Below are 18,156 nucleotides of genomic sequence, written 5' to 3'. Positions count from 1 at the left end.
GAGAGTCCATCTGCCGATGCAGGGGACGCGGGTTCGTGCCCCGGTCCGAGAAGATCCCATATGCCGCGAAGCAGCAGCTGGGCCCGTGAGCCATGGTCGCTGGGCCCGGGCGTCCGGAGCCTGTGCTCCGCAACAGGAGAGGCCCGCGGACCGCAACGACATTATCCTTGTTTCCTGTGTTTTCCTGGTCATCTCCCATAGATTTCCCTCCCCAACATCTCCTTTTGTCTTTAGCCGAAGGTGATATTTAAGGTGATGGCCCCAGCCATTTTGGCAAGTTACTCAGTTTACCTGGGTCTCTGCCATGTATTACACGTATATATAAATGTATAAACTTTTGTTTGTTTTCTCCTGTCAGTTTGTCTTATATCATTGATTTATGAGATGAGCCAAATATCCTAGAAGGGAAAAAAGGAAAAAAATTCCTCCCCAACAACACCTTCCTGGAACTCGGGCCTCAACGAGTAGCCAGTGAATCTAGATTGGTCATCGTGCTCCAAGCATAGCTCCTCAGCTTTGCCATTTTTTCAGTGTACTTGGGAATGAGCAAATACCTGGGAGATGATGACCTATACCAACCAAACTCACAAGAGATTAGTGTTAAACAGCAGTTCTGTAAGCAGATAGGGTAGGGGGTCCCTGGAGAAAGAGAACCAGGAAGGGTTTTCTTGACATAAGAGAAGCCATTTTAGCCTAAGCCATTTTGCGGTCTAAGCCTGGCCACAGGATCTTAAGGGAAGTAAGGGAATGCAGGAACAAAGGAAAGCAGTCAAGAAACAATAGTTCAGCAATAAAACAGAATCTTAGTTCCTCCTCAAGGGACATACATTACAATCTGATAAAGTCTTTGCGTTCTGTAGGAACTAAGGCTCCCACCCAGGTGGAGGACAGAATGATGCTGTTGACGTTCCTGACTTCAGTCAGCTACAGCTTGGGCTCTGTCAACCTTTCCCCAGTTCTATGCTGAATTCTCCTCTGCTCAAGCCCCTTCATGAATATGCATATACCCTTAGCTTAAAACTTCCCCAGTTTTGCTGTTCCAGGGAGACTGTTTTGGGAAAGATTCCCAGTGTTCTCCTTACCTGCTGCAAGTAATCATAAATCCTTCCTTCTCCTGCTCTTTGGCTTGGTTGTATCTTTTGGCTTGACATCCACCAAGAGACAAACTCGGTTTTTGGGTAATAGTTCCTCAGCATTTATCAAGTGAGAAAAACAATCAGTATTTCCCCACATGTCAAATGATCGTTGAGGAAATACTCACTTTCTTTAGCCCAGCATGTTGTCAAACCCAAGTTGTTGTACCTGATACACTGTGATGTCAAACAACCTGAAACATCAAAGTTTGGAGCAGAGAAAGGTTTATTGCAGGGCCAAGCAAGGGGAAAGGGGTGGCTCATGCTCAAAAGACGTGAGATCTCTGATGGTTTTCAGGGAGGAATTTTTAAAGACAAAATTTGGGGTGAGGGCTGCAGGGCGTGGGACTTTCTTCTGATTGGTTCGTGGTGAGGCAACAGGGTGGTGCTCCAGAACTTGTGCTCAGCTTGAAGTTACCATCCTCCACCTGGGTGGGAGCCTTAGTTCCTGTAGAAGAATTCAAAGATATGTTGTTATGTATATCCCTTGAGGAGGAAGTAGCACTCAGGAGGACTTTATCTCAGAATCAAGAATAAGACCAGTCTTAAGAACTTGGACATTGGGTGAAAATCAATGTCAGTCAAGAAAAATGGTTCTCTACAAAGAATGGGTAACAGAATCACTGTGGAGTTAATCAAATATAGATATGCAAAGATGTCCGTCCCCGAGATTCTGATTCAGTAGGCCTAGGATCTTGGCATTTAAAAACTTTTCATAGACAATTCTGGTGTGAGGCCAGGGTTAGGAGACCCCTACTTAAGGACATGGGTAACTCGGTATTGTTTTCCTCTGTAGTGGGTTTGGTGTACAATCAAGTTGTGGAACTGCAGAGAGAAGGAGGACTGTTCTAATACATAGGATGTAGAATAAGATATATGAGCACTAGGCAAACAGACTTATTTTTTTACTCCTTTTTTATTAATTTTTATTGGAGTATTATTGCTTTACAATGTTGTGAACAGACATCTTAAAATTTTTTCTTTAAGTGATGGACTTATTTGTTCAGAGCAATTTTAGATTTACAGAAAAATTGAGTAGAAAGTACAAAGAGTTCCCATATGCCTCTCTTCCCTCCCTCCTCTCCTAACCACACTGTTCACAATTTTCTTATTATTAACATCTTATTTTACTGTGGTACTTTTGTTATATTTGATGAACCAGTATTAATAGAGTCCACAATTTACACTAGGATTCGTTCTTCATGTTGTACACGTTTTGACAAGTGCATAATGTCATTGTATGGGAAGAAAGCTTTCCTCAACACTCTTAGGGTCTCTGGCTGGGTCTGAAAATTCAACTGACAAAGACAGATCAATAGGAGAAAAGCATACAAATTTTATTAAATATTTACATATACATGGGAGCATTCACAAGAGAATGAAAAATCCAAATAAGTGAAAAGAGCAGGAAGCTTTTATACCTTTTAGCCCAAGAAACAAGATATTCGTAAAGAATTGGCAAGACAAAGGGGTTTGGTCTATGGTTAGTAAATGGTGAAGAAGTAACTAGAAAGATAAGTGTTAGTTTCAAGATTCTTTTGCAGATTCCTCTGGTGCCCTCTCTGGGAGGTTGAGGGTCTATCTCCAGTAAAAAGAGAATTTATTTCCTGGCTTTGGACAAAGAGGGGGGAGCTTTTTCTGCACTTCATGACTCTTAATTGCCTTCAGTGCAAAATAATTTTTATGTCAAAGAGCCATTTTGGGGGGTTACATATTCTGATTTCCTTCAGCATGAACATGGAATATCTCTCCATTTATTTAGATCTTCTTTTGATTTATTTCATCAGAGTTTTATAGTTTTCCTCATATTGATCTTGTACATATTTTATTAGATTTATACCTAAGTATTTCATTTTTATTTGGTGCTAATATAAATGTTAGTTTGTTTTTTTTTATTTCAAATTCCAGTTGTTCATTGCTGGTATATAAGGAAGCAATTTTTGTATATTAACCTTGTATCTTGCAACTTTACTATAAACAGAAATAATTTTTATCCTAAAGATTATTGGAGCCATTAAAAGTACTGGGCAAGAGTGTTTCACTCTTATATTTATGCTCAAGAAATACTAATCTGGAAGTATTAATATGTAGAATGGATTGGAAGGAAAAGAGACTAGAGGCAGGGAGTCCATGCAGGAAACTTTTATGTGAGTCCTCTATGAGACAATCAGCTTCTGAATAAAGATATTGCAGCCCCATTGGAAAGGCAAGAACAGATTTAAGAGGCAAATACCCTAAATGTGCCCTTCTCCTTCATATGTATGGGTCTCTTCACACAGTTTCCTCTTTGGGCTGCCCTTACCATCTTCTTCACCTAATTTCTAATTAATCTTCAAAACTCAGTGCCGGTGTTGTGTCCTCCAAAAATACCTCCTCTCTACTGTATCCACACAGTTACCTGTAGTTTCCTTGATCACAGCTGTAAGTGCTATTTATATTTGTTAATATATTGTGCATTGGTCCATTTACCTGACTGTCTTTCATTAGATCACAAGCTCCCGAATCAGAGTAGCCCAGTATCTGGCCCAATAAACATACACATAAAGGAATAATTCATTCAAGTCTATGGTTGAAGCTCACATACCAAGTACACGGCAGTTATTATATCAGATTTTCATGTATATTTTCTCCTAAGGAAATGAAACCATAAAACTTCAAAAAACTGAAGCTTCAAGTCAGGGAGGAAGCACCAACTCATATCAGGAAGTGATCAGTTCCTCAAAACTGTGTTTTGAGTCTCACTGTTTCTTTAAGTAAGCTTACTCTCCCTGCATTTACAGTGTTATTGACACTCATTAAACAGCAAGTTTGAAAGTCTAAGAGTCTTATCCACACTGTCAACAAGAAGTTCATCTTCCAAGCCCTAGTTTTCTCTTTCCTAGGGCTCAGGACCCTTCCCCTGCCACACGCCGGCAGCCTTGCACACCTGGGAGAAGAACAACAGACGAAAGCCTCTGAGCCTGGGACTAACTACTGCTGCTGTTCTCAGCGGGAGCCCCAGCGCGGAGACCTGGTAAGAGCAGAAGCCCCCAGGGCTGGGGAGAGTGGCCAGTGAAGATGGCTGGGAGATCCAGGTCAAATAGCTGGAGGGTAAATATTTCAGGAGGGAAGAGACAAGGTTTCTGACATGGGGACTATCAAACGCGTGAGTGCGGGACAAAGAGAAGAACGAGATCTACCGGTCAGAGAAAAGATCGTCTTACCTCAAATTCCTCCTCACTGGGCTTCAGTTTCTTTAGAATCATGAGACTCAAGTGAGAAAGAAGATGGTTAAAAACAAACAAACAAAAAAGAGCTATGAGATCTTAAAAGGCAGAATAAAAATCTAAATGGTTATGAGTGATAATTTTGCTCTTATTGTTTTTACTACTACCATTGTTTTCTCTCTCCTTACACAGAAAAGATGGGGCCAGGTCTTCTGGGATGCTTTCCTCTCCTCCTATTGCTGCTGGGACTATGGTGGTCAGCGTGTCCACTCTGTGCTTTGCCTAAGCATCTCACCAAGGCTCACTGGTTTGAAATTCAGCATATACAGCCAAGGCTTCTCCAGTGCAACAAGGCAATGAGCAGTGTCAATAATTATACTCAGCACTGCAAGCCTCAAAACACCTTTCTGCACAACTCCTTCCAGGACGTGGCTGCTGTCTGTGATTTGCCCCACATCGTCTGTAAGAATGGGCTGTGCAACTGCCACCAGAGTCCAAAGCCTGCTAACCTGACTCAGTGCAGTCTCACTGCGGGGAGGTATCCTGACTGCCGCTACGGAGATGACACCCAATACAAGCTCTTCATTGTTGCCTGTGACCCCCCTCAGAAGAGCGACCCTCCTTATCATTTGGTTCCTGTACACTTAGACAAGATTGTTTAAAGTTTCCATCATTTTCCCTCTCGCTTGGCACAAATTCTCTTACGATCTCCTCTGATTTTTCTTTTCTTTCGTTGATTTTCCTGGTTCCCATAGAAGGAAAAAGGAGGGTATTGGAAAAATTAGAGTGATGAGGATAGACCAGAGTTGGGACAAAAAATATGTAGGATTCTTTTCTGCTTTGGAGCTCTAGGTTTTGAAGGAAGATAGTAGGGAAGAGGGCAAAGAAGGGTCCAGGCCTCCATATTTTCAGCCTTAGAACTTTGGCCAACTTTTGTTGTATTGTGTTCACAGAAATAAAACCATGTTCTGCTGCGCTCTAATGAGTGTGTGTATAAGTGTGTTTAGAAGCGTGATCCCTTTCACATCATTGCCAGCCTGGAGCTATCTAAGGCCTGCATTTACCAGCATTCCAGGGAGAACGATTTTGGCCCTAGGCAACCTTTGAAGTTATTTGGCAACCTGGGGCCTCTGCCACTCCCTCACCCCTGTGTCTTTGGAGCAAGAAAGTTCTCCATCCCTTCAAACTCTGCTCATGGCTTTACATATTTCCCTTGAAACCATTGTCTATGGTTGTTTGGAGGTGGCACTGATACTCGATGTTGATGGTATTTTCACAGATTCTAACACTGGTGACTGAGGCATCCTAGATCTTAACTATTTGCCTCTATAATTAATCAGATAATGTTTTAAATATAAATAGTAGTAGGGATAATAATCCACTGTAGCCTTAGAGTCAATTCTCCTGTTGTCTATTGGAATGGACAAAGAGAAAGCATAGATCAAGGGGGGTAAAAAAAAAAGCACTGGGACACTAAAAACATTCTTGCCCTACTCAAATAGTGAAATATCACAGAAACATTGGGGCTTTGGAACAGGTATCTGATCTAGAGATCAAAGGACTGGGATTAAGAATTTAGGTCCTATGTGTAGGGGAGGAAAAATAATTTTTCATAAACCCTTCTAGGTTTTTGGCTGAGACACCCCCTGTAATAAAAAGATAGATCAACAGGAAAAAAACAATTTTAGTTACATATGTACATATGGGAGCGCTACAAAGATATGAGGCTCAAAAGACACAGGAAGCCCTGAGGAGCTTCAGGGTCCATGTTTATAATGGCATCCTGGGGCCAAGCCTGGTGCCAGGAGGATTAGCTCTGGCTTAGAGATGCCAAAGTTCCCAGGGAAAATGAGCTAAGTAGACAATTCAATACATACCTCTTACTCACAGGGTGTGGAAATAGAATTTGAGTATCAGGTCAGAGGACACTGTACTTTTTTTTTTTTTTTCTGCTGTATGCGGGCCTCTCACTGCTGTGGCCTCTCCCATTGCGGAGCACAGGCTCCGGACGCGCAGGCTCAGCGGCCATGGCTCACGGGCCCAGCCACTCTGCAGCATGTGGGATCTTCCCGGACCGGGGCACGAACCCGTGTCCCCTGCCTCGGCAGGCGGACTCTCAGCCACTGTGCCACCAGGGAAGCCCGACACTGTACTTTTTTTTTTTTTTAATTAATTTATTTTATTATTTATTTATTTATTTAGGCTGTGTTGGGTCTTTTGTTGCTGTGCACGGGCTTTCTCTAGTTGCGGTGAGCGGGGGCTACTCTTCGTTGCAGTGCACGGGCTTCTCATTGCGATGGCTTCTCTTGTTGCAGAGCACGGGCTCTAGGCACATGGGCTTCAGTAGCTGTGGCACACGGGCTCCAGAGCACAGGCTCAGTAGTTGTTGCGTACGGGCTTAGCTGCTCCGCAGCATGTGGGATCTTCCCAGACCAGGGCTTGAACCCGTGTCTCCTGGATTGGCAGGCGGATTCTTAACCACTGCGCCACCAGGGAAGCCCCCGACACTGTACTTTTAAAAAAATTTATATTGACTAGAGGATGTGGAGCCAGTAAAATATTATGCCCCTCTTACTGCTTTACTTACTGCCTTAGATGGATACTTTAACTAGTTCCATTGGGGTAAAAAAGTATACAATCGAAAACTGTTTCATTGATAGATTCAATACTGTGAATATTCTTTAAGTCACCTTTTTAATTTATAACGGTTGGTGTTTTTCTTTTTTTTTTTTTTCCTTTTTCTCTCTTTTATAGTTCTTATCTTTCTTTTCCATTTGTGTTTTTCTGTTTGGCTTTTTTTTTAAGATGCCATACTATCTAGACAGGGCTAATAGAAACAGAAAACGTGATATCCAAGTATGAGGCAAGCCTACAGAGGAAAACCCACATATGGGGTGGCAAAAGCAAGGCCAAGCAGCCTCACAGGGAGGGGGAAGCAAACGCTCATGAGGAAGGGAATTCTTCTGGAGCTCTTCATACTTTTTTTTTTTTTTTTTAGTTGCAGTGATCGGGGGCTACTCTTCGTTGCAGTGTGCTGGCTTCTCATTTCAGTGGCTTCTCTTGTTGCGGAGAATGGGCTCTAGGTGAGTGGGTTTCAGTAGTTGTGGCTCACAGGCTATAGAGCCCAGGCTCAGTAGTTGTGGCGCACTGGCTTTGTTGCTCTGCTGTATGTGGGATCTTCCCGGACCAGGGATCAAACCCATGTCCCTGCGTTGGCAGCCGGATTCTTAACCACTGCACCACGAGGGAAGTCACTCTTCACACTTCTTGATGGATTTTATTTTATTTATTTACTTATTTTGACCGTACCACACAGCATGTGGGATCTTAGTTCCCTGATCAAACACTTACCCCCTGCATTGGAAACACAGTCTTAACCACTGGACTGCCAGGGAAGTGCCTTGATGGATTTTATAAAGTCCTTCCCTTGCCCTCTCTCATGGGCTAATTTCATTTTTAACGTGATGAATTACTTTTCAAAAATTAAACAATGTAGAGACTTCCCTGGTGGCACAGTGGCTAGGACTTTGCTCTCCCAATGCAGGCGGCCTGGGTTTGATCCCTGGTCGGGGAACTAGATCCCATGTGCATGCTGCAACTAAGAGTTTGCATGCCACAACTAAGGAGCCCATGTGCTGCAACTAAGGAGCCCTGGAACCACAACTAAGGAGTCTGCCTACTACAACTAAGACCTGGTGCAACCAAATAAATAAATAAATAAATATTTTTTAAAAAATTAAACAACATAGATAAATACAAACCAGTATATAGCACTCAAAATAAATAAATATTGTTTTTCATTTACTTACTATCTAAAAAAAATATATATATATACATAAAAACATTGGCGTCCATTTTATTCCTCTCTCTCTCCATTCCCATTCCTCTTAACTTTTCTCAGATGAAATTATAAATTTAAAGTGTTTCCAGTCCTATTTTTATACTTATATTTCATGTATAATACCTTCATAAACAAAACATAGGGTTTCCATGTGCAATTTAAAAAGAAATTTATATAAATACTATCATATAGTACAAATCATTCTGCAACTTGCTTTTTCTGTTCACTCAACAATGTTTTTAAGACTCATCGATGTTAAAATGTATCTTTGTTGTTCTTTTATTTTTACTGGTGTATTATTTGTTCCTTTGTATTAATAAACCATCATTTATTTACCAGTCGTCTATTGTTGAATATTTGGGATGTTCCCAAATTTCCACCCTAACAAGCAGCATTGCAATGATATCTTTGTACACTTCTCTGTACAAAGAAACTTGTCAACTTAAAGAAAGACACTCAGCATAAGAATTGCGAGTTTAAGTTGTATTCATGGTCTTACTGAGGACTAGAACTTTTTATGTTTGGGAAGGTGCAAGAATCAGGGGTCTTTGAAATTATTCTTGAGATACACGTCTAACTATCTAGGAACCTGTTTTTCCAAAGCACAGAGTACCTCATCCTGTTTTTCATTCTCAGTTCCCTGCAGGATGCCCTGTCAGTGGTCGACTGCAGTGGGTTGCGACTTAATCCTTGTATAACTGGGTAATGAGTGATGTTCTTTGTTCTTCTTTGTTCACAAACTGATTGTAGCAGATTGTATTTTTCAGAGATGTCCATATCAACATAGCCCATTCTACATGCTCTTCTTATAGTGTGATATTAACTCTTCTCTATCAGAAGGGTCTATGTTCCCTTTCCTTGAGTATGGGTTAGTCTTAGAAACTCCCTTCTAATGAATAGAATGGGATGAAAGTCACACTGTATGACTTCCAAAGCCAGGTCATAAAAGGTGATACAGCTTCTGCCTGGCTTTCCCTCTCTGTTGTAGGACACCCACACTTGAACCCAATCATCATGCTGTGAGGAAGATGGTGCCACGTGGAGAGGCCTTGTATAGATATTCCAGCCAACAGGCCCAGCTAAGGTATCAGCCAACATCAACCATTCAACATGTGGGTGAATGAGGCTTCAGATGATTCCAGCTCCCAACCTCTGAGTCTTCCAGCTGCAGCCTCAGACATTGGAACAGAAACAAGCTGTCCCCACTGTGTCCTATCTGAACTCCTGACTCACTGGGAGCATAATAAATTATTGTTTTGTGCCACCAAGTTTGGGGGTAATTTGTTACACAGATAGACTAACTGAAGCATTGATTGTATAATATTGCCAGAAACTATGGTATGTGAGTGTTTGCATCTCAATGTCCTGTCTCTGGCAAAACATGAGAGTATCGTGCTCCTGCATTTTTGGCAACCTGAGGAGTATGAAATAGCACAACATTGTCATGTAGGCAAAAAAAAAGCTGCTATTTGCATCTTTAGATCCTTGGTTCCTAGTACAATGCCTGACACTAGTGGGTTTCTTTTTATTTATTTTATTTATTTATTTATGGCTGTGTTGGGTCTTCGTTCCTGCGCGCAGGCTTTCTCTTGTGGCGAGTGGGGGCTACTCTTCGCAGCAGTGGGTGGGTTTCTCATTGTGGTGGCTTCTTTTGTTGCAGAGCACGGCTTCTAGGTGTGCGGGCTTCAGTAGTTGTGGCACACGGACTCAGTACTTGTGGCACGTGGACTCAGTACTTGTGGCTTGTGGGCTTAGTTACTCTGTGGCATGTGGGATCTTACCAGACCAGGGCTTGAACACGGTTCCCCTGCATTGGCAGGCAGATTCTTAACCACTGCATCACCGGGGAAGTCCCAGACACTAGTGGGTTTCTTTTTATTTTTTTTTTAATCTTTTATTTATTTATTTATGGCTGCGTTGGGTCTTTGTTGCTGCATGTGAGCTTTCTCTAGTTGGGGCGAGCTCCTAGTGCTCTTCGTTGCGGTGCATGGGCTTCTCATTGCGGTGACTTCTCTTGTTGCAGAGCATGGGCTCTAGGGCACACGGGCTTCAGTAGTTGTGGCACAAGAGCTCAGTAGTTGTGGCTCTCGGGCTCTAGAGTGAGGCAGTTGATGAAAGTTGAATACAGTCTGTGGATTAGTTAACTGTATAGTTTCAATGCAAATTTCCTGATTTTGATTAGTATACTTACTTTAAACCCTTGTAAAAAGAATGTTCTTGTTTTTAGGAAATGCATAGTCAAGTATTTAGGAAAAAGGGCAACATGTCCATAACTTACTCTCACACATTCAGAAAAAAATTTATGTATCTGTACATAAATATGTGACTAATAAAGCAAATAGGAAAAATGTTAATGTTTAGAGAATATAGACAAATGATATACAGGAATCCTTTGTATCATTTTTGAAACTGTTCTGTATATCTGAAATTATTTCAAAATGAAAAGTTTAAAAATATTTTCAGGGGCTTCCTTGGTGGTGCAGTGGTTGGGAGTCCGCCTGCCAATGCGGGGGATGCGGGTTCGGGCCCTGGTCCGGGAGGATCCCACGTGTCGCGGAGCAGCTGGGCCCGTGCACCACGGCTGCTGAGCCTGCGCTCTAGAGCCCACGAGCCACAACTGCTGAGCCCACGTGCCTGGAGCCCGTGCTCCACGGCGGGAGAGGCCACCGTGGTGAGAAATGCCTGCACCACAACGAAGACCCAAGACAGCCAATAAATAAATAAATTAAAAAAAAAATTCAACACGGTCATTTACTACTTGTGCAAATTACCTATCTTTGCAGATAATCAGTTGCCTCATTTACTAAGAAGATATTTTACCTACTCACTTTCATTTATAGAATCTACCAAACTCTACTTTGTCGGGCACCCGGCAAATCACCAGCCACAGAAAAATGAAAAAGACCGGATCACTAGTAGCTTTCAGCTGAGTGGGAGAAACAACCAAGAAAACTGGAATGTTTAACGAAGAGTGATTCATGTTAGTTCTCAGGGTGGTTTCAAGACCTGAATGACCTAATATGGATTTAAACATACATATAAAACGGGCTTAATGAAATTCCTGGTACCTCATACAAGTAGCTCCATCTCCCCTTTGGATGATTACAAGCTTCAAGGAAAGTATTTTTAGTTCTCTAGAAAAGACATCCTCAAATAGCCCCCTTTCTAGCCAGCTCCCAACTTCCTGTCTTTCCCCCTGGGACAGTGATGGCACCCCTGGCCGTCCCTCTGTGTTCAAATTTCCTCTTCTTATAAGGACACCAGTCAGACCGGATTAGGGCCCACCTAAGGCCTCATTTTAACATAATCACTTCTTTAAAGGCCTTAGCTTCAAATACATTCTGACTTACATCTTACATTTCTGAGAAGTTAAAGATTGAACATATAAATTTTGGGAGAACACAATTCAGCTTCTAACAGTGATTATAAAGAGAAGTTTCATAAGAGCCCCAAGGCCCTCAGCGATGGTGGGAGGCATCCCTACATTTAGATCTTTAATTGTAGTTTGGCAACTTTTCCGAGGAGAGGATACAATAAGGATAAGAGCTGTTCCCTGCTCTTATGACAATGGTTATGTGGTGCCTACCAGTGGTTGTGGGGATTTCACAGACAGCAGCTTGTAAAGAAAGGTACTGAGGAAAGAACTGATGTTTTTTTATATCTCCCATTGTCCTGGTTGACTGAAGGAATTGAGAGAGTTCGTGGAGGCTGTAAAAGCAGTAAGTACTGGGCGTCACACTACTGAGCTTAAGTGAAATAGCGAGGCTTGCCGTAGAGGGGGCCCACACCATTCCCAAAAGCCCAAGAGAAGAAGGTGGAATGCTGGGAATGCAGAGCTACATTTCCTGTGAGAAAAAAACCAGAAAGAAAAACAGATTTTCCTCCTACTCCTAAGTGACCTAATTAGTTATAACCTTCCAGGTAGTCAACAGAACCATCTATGCCAACCCTTCTGATCTTGTTTTCTCATCCCTTTCTACCTCTAAGTCTCATCCATACTTACTTCCTGACACCGTATTTATAATCCCTCTGTCTTACTTCTATACTCCTGTGCCTTCGTCATTGCCTGTTCTGTCCCAACCTCAAGGCTCCCACCTACCCGGGGTCTGACTGAGAACAGATCCTGTTGGTGGTTCCAGGACTTAGAAGCATGTCATAGGTCTCTCCACCAATACAGAGCTTCCTCTGTGGAAAAGAGAGGGCAGAGGGAGGAAGGTTTAGGGTTTTGAAGTTAGGGGGCTTTTGTTTTTGTTTGTTTTTGCATGTGGATGTTCAATCACAATTTGTTGAAAAGATTATCCTTTCTTCCTAGAATTGCTTTGCACTTTTGTCAAAAATCATTTGACAGTATCTGTGTGGGTATGCTCTGGGCTCTCTATGCAGCTCCGTTGATCTATGTGTCTATTCTTCCACCAATTCACACAAAAATATGTACACAGATGTTTAAAGCAGCTATCTTCATAATCACCCGGAATGGAAACAATGCAAACGTCCTTCAACAGGTGAATGGATAAATAAGCCATGGAACATCCACGCAATAAAATGCTACTCAACGATAAAAAGGAACGAACCACTGATCCACACAACTTGGATAAATTTCATAGACATTATAGTGAGTGAAAGAAGCCAGTCTTGGAAGGTTACATACTGTGCAATCCTATTTGTATGATATTTTGAAAAGACAAAACTATAGTGACAGAGAATAGATCAGTGGTTGGCAGGTGTTGGGGTGAGGGGAGTGTATGACTATAAAGAGATAGCACAAGGGGATTTGGGGGGTGATGGAACTGTTCTGTGTCCTGGTAGTGTGCAATTCATTTATACAAGTTAAAAATTTATAGAATTGTATACCAAAAAGGTCAATTTTCCCATATGATATTTTTTAAAAAATGAAAACAGAAAAAGAAGGAAAATGTGGAAGCAAGGCATAAAAGCACACACTCTGGGAGTCAGCAGATCTGGTTTTCATCATTCCATACTTGGCTTCATGCCTCAGTTTCTCTTTTTTTAAAATATTTATTTATTTTATTATTTATTTTGGCTCCACCGCGTCTTAGTTGCAGCATGCAGGCTTTTAGCTGCGGCATGTGGGATCTAGTTCCCTGACCAGGGATCAAACCCCGGCCGCCTGCATTGGAAGCATAGAGTCTTACCCACTGGACCACCAGGGAAGTCCCTCTTTGTTTTTAAGGTGAAAGTTTTAGAGCCAGGTTACAAAAGACCTTCCCTGCCCTGATGTTCCTTAATTCCACAGATCTACAAACATGATCACATTCATATTAGGCGTGTGTACACACACTCATGGTCCCATGCAAACAGGTTTTGTCTCTATGTTACAACAGCCCAAGCTCTCCTTATGCCAGAGCCTTTCCCTTAAATAATTGTCTGGCAGTATTTATGGGAGTGGAAGGGGGAGCTTGAGGGAGGTGGTGAAGAGAAGCTGCCAAACATGTTGGCCTGAAGCAGGGCCAGCTCTCAGCCTCTATGAGGAATGTTTCCAAGAAGCTCAGGAAATTCCTGGTCCCACTCCCACATTCTCTTGTTGTTGCCTTGATCTCGCCGCCTCATTACTCTCTCCCGTCTGTGGATCTCAGCCAAGCTAAAAAACCTCCATGGGCTCTCAGGTCCCAGGAAGCCTAACAACGCCTAGCAGAGGCTAGCTGCCAGCCTTGACTCTCAGAGGCTGCCTAAAGTTGCCTGAGAGGAAACTCTGCCCTAGAAGCATGTTTGAAGTCCACTGGGATGACCTAGACCTCCGAACATGGCTTTGCACTGAGAAGAGCTCTGAACCAAACCAGATCTCAATGATGTGACTCTTCTAGAGATGCCTACGCACAAAGAGCCAGAAACTGCATGCCAGGGCTCAGCACTCACTGCTAGACATGGATGTTCAGCTAGAAGGTCCTAAGCGCTTCTCTGGTGGTCCAGTGGTTAAGACTCCCCACTTCCACTGGAGGGGGCACGGGTTCAATCCCTGGTCGGGGAACTGACACACACACACAAAAGAATAGATAGGGAGTAGAAGGCCCTAAGCGTAAGGGGACTTTGAGATAACCAAACCCAAGCCCTGGGTTTTACAGATTAGACAACTGTGGTCCAGAGAGGGCTACAGAGTGCCTTAGGGGCACAGCACAGGGAGCTGATAGTAGGGCAAGGACTACATTAGGTGCCCTGGCCCAATTATCCACCCAGCTGCAGACTGAGGGAAGGTGGAAAAGGAAGGAAACTGACCCTGAATACAGGCCCTGCTCAGACTTGTAGCAAGAAGAAACCAGAGGATGACATACAGTAGTGATGAGCTTTAAAGTACAGTCACCACACTGGCTAGTAAAACAGGCCTAGTGAGACTCTGTCCATTCAGATGAACAACTCCTTCTCTATTGTTAAGTAAGAAGACAATAAGGGAATGGGAAGGGAGATAAGCACCGGAGGGAGGAAGCTGAGATGAAACCATCCCACCTACACTTGCTGCAAGCCACAAAGAAACCTAAAGTACATGGGAATTTACTGAATGATTTGCAGAGGTGTTTGAGATTAGTCCCCTAGAAAGTGGCTCCTGGGAGACAGTTTTGAGATGATTCCAGGTATACCGCAGTTTAGTCTTCAGGAGGTAACACTTTCATTCTGAAACTTCTATGCAGGACCTCCATCATGCATCATGAATCACGCACATGGAGGGCCGCCCCACATTCGTGATCAATTTCCCAAACCAATATTGATGTGCCTTCTGCCACGGGCAGGTAGATTCAAAGCCCTTTAGTGCTCCCACTTGCTCTGTGAGGGCTGAATCAGTCTCAGGAGGCAAGGGTGGCGATTGGGAGCAGCCTTTCATTTTCCAGTTAGACAGAAAGTGCAAAGTGCAAATGAGACAGCACTTGGAAAGAAAGAACCTGATGCGATGGCCCTTTACTCTGTTCATTGAAGGTATGGGTGACCGATCTGTTTCGGGCTGGAAGACTATTGGCTGCTGGGAGTGAAGGGGAATTTACCAGAGAGAGACAGGAGAAAATCAGCATGTCAGAAGAGGCAGAAGACACTATGATTTTGTCGGTCCAGGTAAAACTGCAGGAGTAAGGTGGACGCTGGGATGCATTTACCTGTCCACCGAGAATGCAGAATTCCTGAAGCTTGTTTGGTTTGAAGACTCTTCTGAAAATTAACATTATCCTTCTTAGAAGAATCACTGGATATGGTCATTTCTGTCTTTAAGCAGGTACCCATCTTCACATGTTAGCACCTCAATTTTAAGATGAATCTGCCTGGGTCAGTCTCCTAGAAGAGGTTAATACTCCTTTATTTGTGGGATAGCAATAGTCGCCCCACAGAACAGAGACCTCTGATTTGTCCCCCGACGACTGGTGTTTCTCTCCTTGACTCTGCCTGATGGCTCTAGGACAAGACTTGATCTTCCCCTGCCCAGAGTCCTCCTATTCAGAGCACTTTCCGCCCCACCTCACCCCCGTTTCCCTGGCTGTGCCGGTCTGCACCCGGACCATCCGCTAGCACCTATCACTTTATTCCCCGCGTGGAGACTCACAGTGGCCCCATGGCCAGGAAGGTGCATGGAACCAGCAGCCAGAGCTGGTGATTATGCAGAATAGATGCAGCAAAGCTCCAAGTGAGTGTTCAAAGATCTCCTAAAGTGTTCTCTTAGCACTAGCAGGAGGGAAAAGGAGGAGCTTTGGGTTTGGAAACAAGAGTGAGATGAACTTAAGAAAAATTCTATCTAAAGAAAACAGAACTAGAAACTTAAAGTTTCCCTTTTTTCCCTCCTCCATCCTCACTGTTTGTAAGGAGTGAGATCCCCACTACCAACAAAATAGCTGGCCACCCCTCTGACCCAAAAGTCTTCTTCCTCTTACAGAGGCCCCAGAGCTAAGCATTCACTTTACCTAAAAAACACACAATCACTTCCAACATTTATAAATGTAGTACACAAAGACAATGACAGAACTGGTCAAACTGGTTGGCAGTAGGACCTTTCTCTAGTTCTATGACCTTGTCTAGAGCTTGATGCAGGTGTAAACAGGGGGCCATATGAAATGATTAAGTGATGACAGAAGCCATGTTAAGGCTTTTCAATGGATGTAAGAAAGGGTTGCCAAGAAGTGAGCAGACTCATAGGCCAAGTGCCCTGGGAACCTGTGAGAGCCCCCAGCAATCTGAGGCAGAGAAAGCCGTGACTCCACAGCACTCGGTGAAGGAGGGAGACTGGGGAGTTTCCTTCTTGAGGAAACTCCAATAGCAGAGAGAGCAATGACAGGGAAGCCAGGAGACCCAAGGTCTAGTCTCAGTCGGACACTAACGAGCAGCTGCCGTGAGCAGGTCGCTTAACCTTTCCGAGATTCAGGTTGCCCCTCTGTAAAAGGCGGGGGTTACATTAGGTCAGGGATGGCCAGTGGGTGGCACACACACCCTCACCTCTCTCGAGCCTTCGGTAGAGGCCGCTGTTCCATCACTTCACTGTTTAGGTATTTTTCTACAGCATTCTAGGCAGGCACTTCCAATTAGAGTTGGTCCACAAGCTGAAATCTACTTATCCTCCCCCCACTTGATGATCGCTGAAGTCCTTCCTAGCTCCTGAATGGAGGGTTCCAACTTTGTAAGGAAGAGAGGACCAGCTTTCTGATTTAGCAATAGCTCCCTCAAAAAAAGGAAGATGGAAATTTAGGGTCATAATTTCATACACTTCTCCTCCCCGCCTGAGGCCGAGCAGGGTCTTCCCAGGGTCACGCTGTCCTTCCTTCTGTGCCAGAGATTTTTGTATCTGAGCTTCGCCCTCTGTCAGCTTGCCCAGCATGACACTGTCCCAGACCGTAGCTCCTTTTTATCTAAAATAGCCCACACTTTAAAATTATATTGGGCATCAAAGAACCTACAAAGAGAGGAATTATCTCAGGTCAGTGAAAATCAAAAGTCAGAAGAGGTGGTATCTAAGGATTCCATTTGCCACTCACCAAAGCTAACCAGACTCACGGTTCTCTCCCCTGTCAGGAGAGCGAGCACGCAAACAGCACCTGGATGGGGACAGCATCAGGAATTCAAATGGTTGCAACTGTGTTTTATTGAAAGAAGCAGTGAAGTGGTCAACATAGGCCCCATCTCACAACCCACTCCTCACCCCCCAAGCCACGCAGGGGCCAGCCTCAGGCCAGGGGAGCACATGTGTGTGTGTGTGTGTGTGTGTGTGTGTGTTGGATAAGAGCCCTAATTAACTTGAGTTATTGCCTGCAGGGCAAGGAAGCAAGAGGGGGAGAGGCGATGAGGTGGGGCATCTCTGGCTTCAGGTAGAGACCTACACAGAACCGTCAAAGTGGACTGGCACGTATGGGTCCCCCTCACAGGCCACGATGATGTGTTTCTCCTTCTGGCTGGTCCTGTAGGCACAGTTGGGGTACTTGGAGCTACCCGTCTCGCGGCAGTCTGTGATGTACATGGTGGAGTTGCTCTTATAGCAGTTGGTCTTCCCATTCTTGCATTGGACGTTTTCCTGGAAGCAGACGGCCTTGACATCTTCCAGGGACTCGTGCACAAAGGTGTTCACCGGCTTGCACCGTCCCTGGGTCATTTTTCGGCGCGTCATCATTTGGTTGCAGTAGTTGGAGCTGTTGCCTGGGGAGCTGCCAGAGTCCATGTGCTGCCGCTGGAACTTCATGGCCGGCGATTCCTTGCCCAGGGAAGGCTGGACCCACCCCAGCACCAGCAGCACCAGGACCAGCCATGGCAACAGGACCAGGGACTTCCGAGCCATGGTGGTCTCACTGCCCTGGAGAAGCCTGCCCGGGAAAAGGGGGAGAGGAGGAATAACATCGCCTTAGAAAGAGAACCCCAGCTCCCACCTGTAGCCTCCCTGGCTTACGGTCTCCAGGTCAACCAGAAAGATGTCCCTCTCCCTGCGAGCTTTTCCAAGTAACAAGACAATCACATATACTCTTCTCCACAAACATTTGATTCCCACTCCCTACAGAGAGGCCAT

General features: G+C 44.1%; 2 protein-coding genes across 2 annotated transcripts; one reads left to right on the top strand and one right to left on the bottom strand.

Moving 5' to 3' along the window:
• The first annotated feature begins 4,096 nt into the window (after nt 1-4,096).
• RNASE6 (ribonuclease A family member k6) lies at nt 4,097-5,135 on the top strand. The gene is made up of 2 exons (XM_065872710.1): nt 4,097-4,146; nt 4,532-5,135. Exon 2 carries the CDS (start codon nt 4,537-4,539, stop codon nt 4,999-5,001), a length of 465 nt encoding a protein of 154 aa, XP_065728782.1. The 5' UTR covers nt 4,097-4,146; nt 4,532-4,536; the 3' UTR covers nt 5,002-5,135.
• A 12,246-nt stretch (nt 5,136-17,381) lies between these two features.
• On the bottom strand, nt 17,382-17,955 carry RNASE1 (ribonuclease A family member 1, pancreatic). The gene has a single exon (XM_065872416.1). The coding sequence runs from the start codon at nt 17,929-17,931 to the stop codon at nt 17,476-17,478; it is 456 nt and encodes a 151-aa protein (XP_065728488.1). The 5' UTR covers nt 17,932-17,955; the 3' UTR covers nt 17,382-17,475.
• Nucleotides 17,956-18,156: the final 201 nt, after the last annotated feature.

The sequence above is a fragment of the Phocoena phocoena genome, chromosome 2, assembly GCF_963924675.1.
Source record: "Phocoena phocoena chromosome 2, mPhoPho1.1, whole genome shotgun sequence".
Classification (NCBI taxonomy): Eukaryota; Metazoa; Chordata; class Mammalia; order Artiodactyla; family Phocoenidae; genus Phocoena; species Phocoena phocoena.
This window is presented reverse-complemented; position numbering and strand designations above follow the sequence as displayed.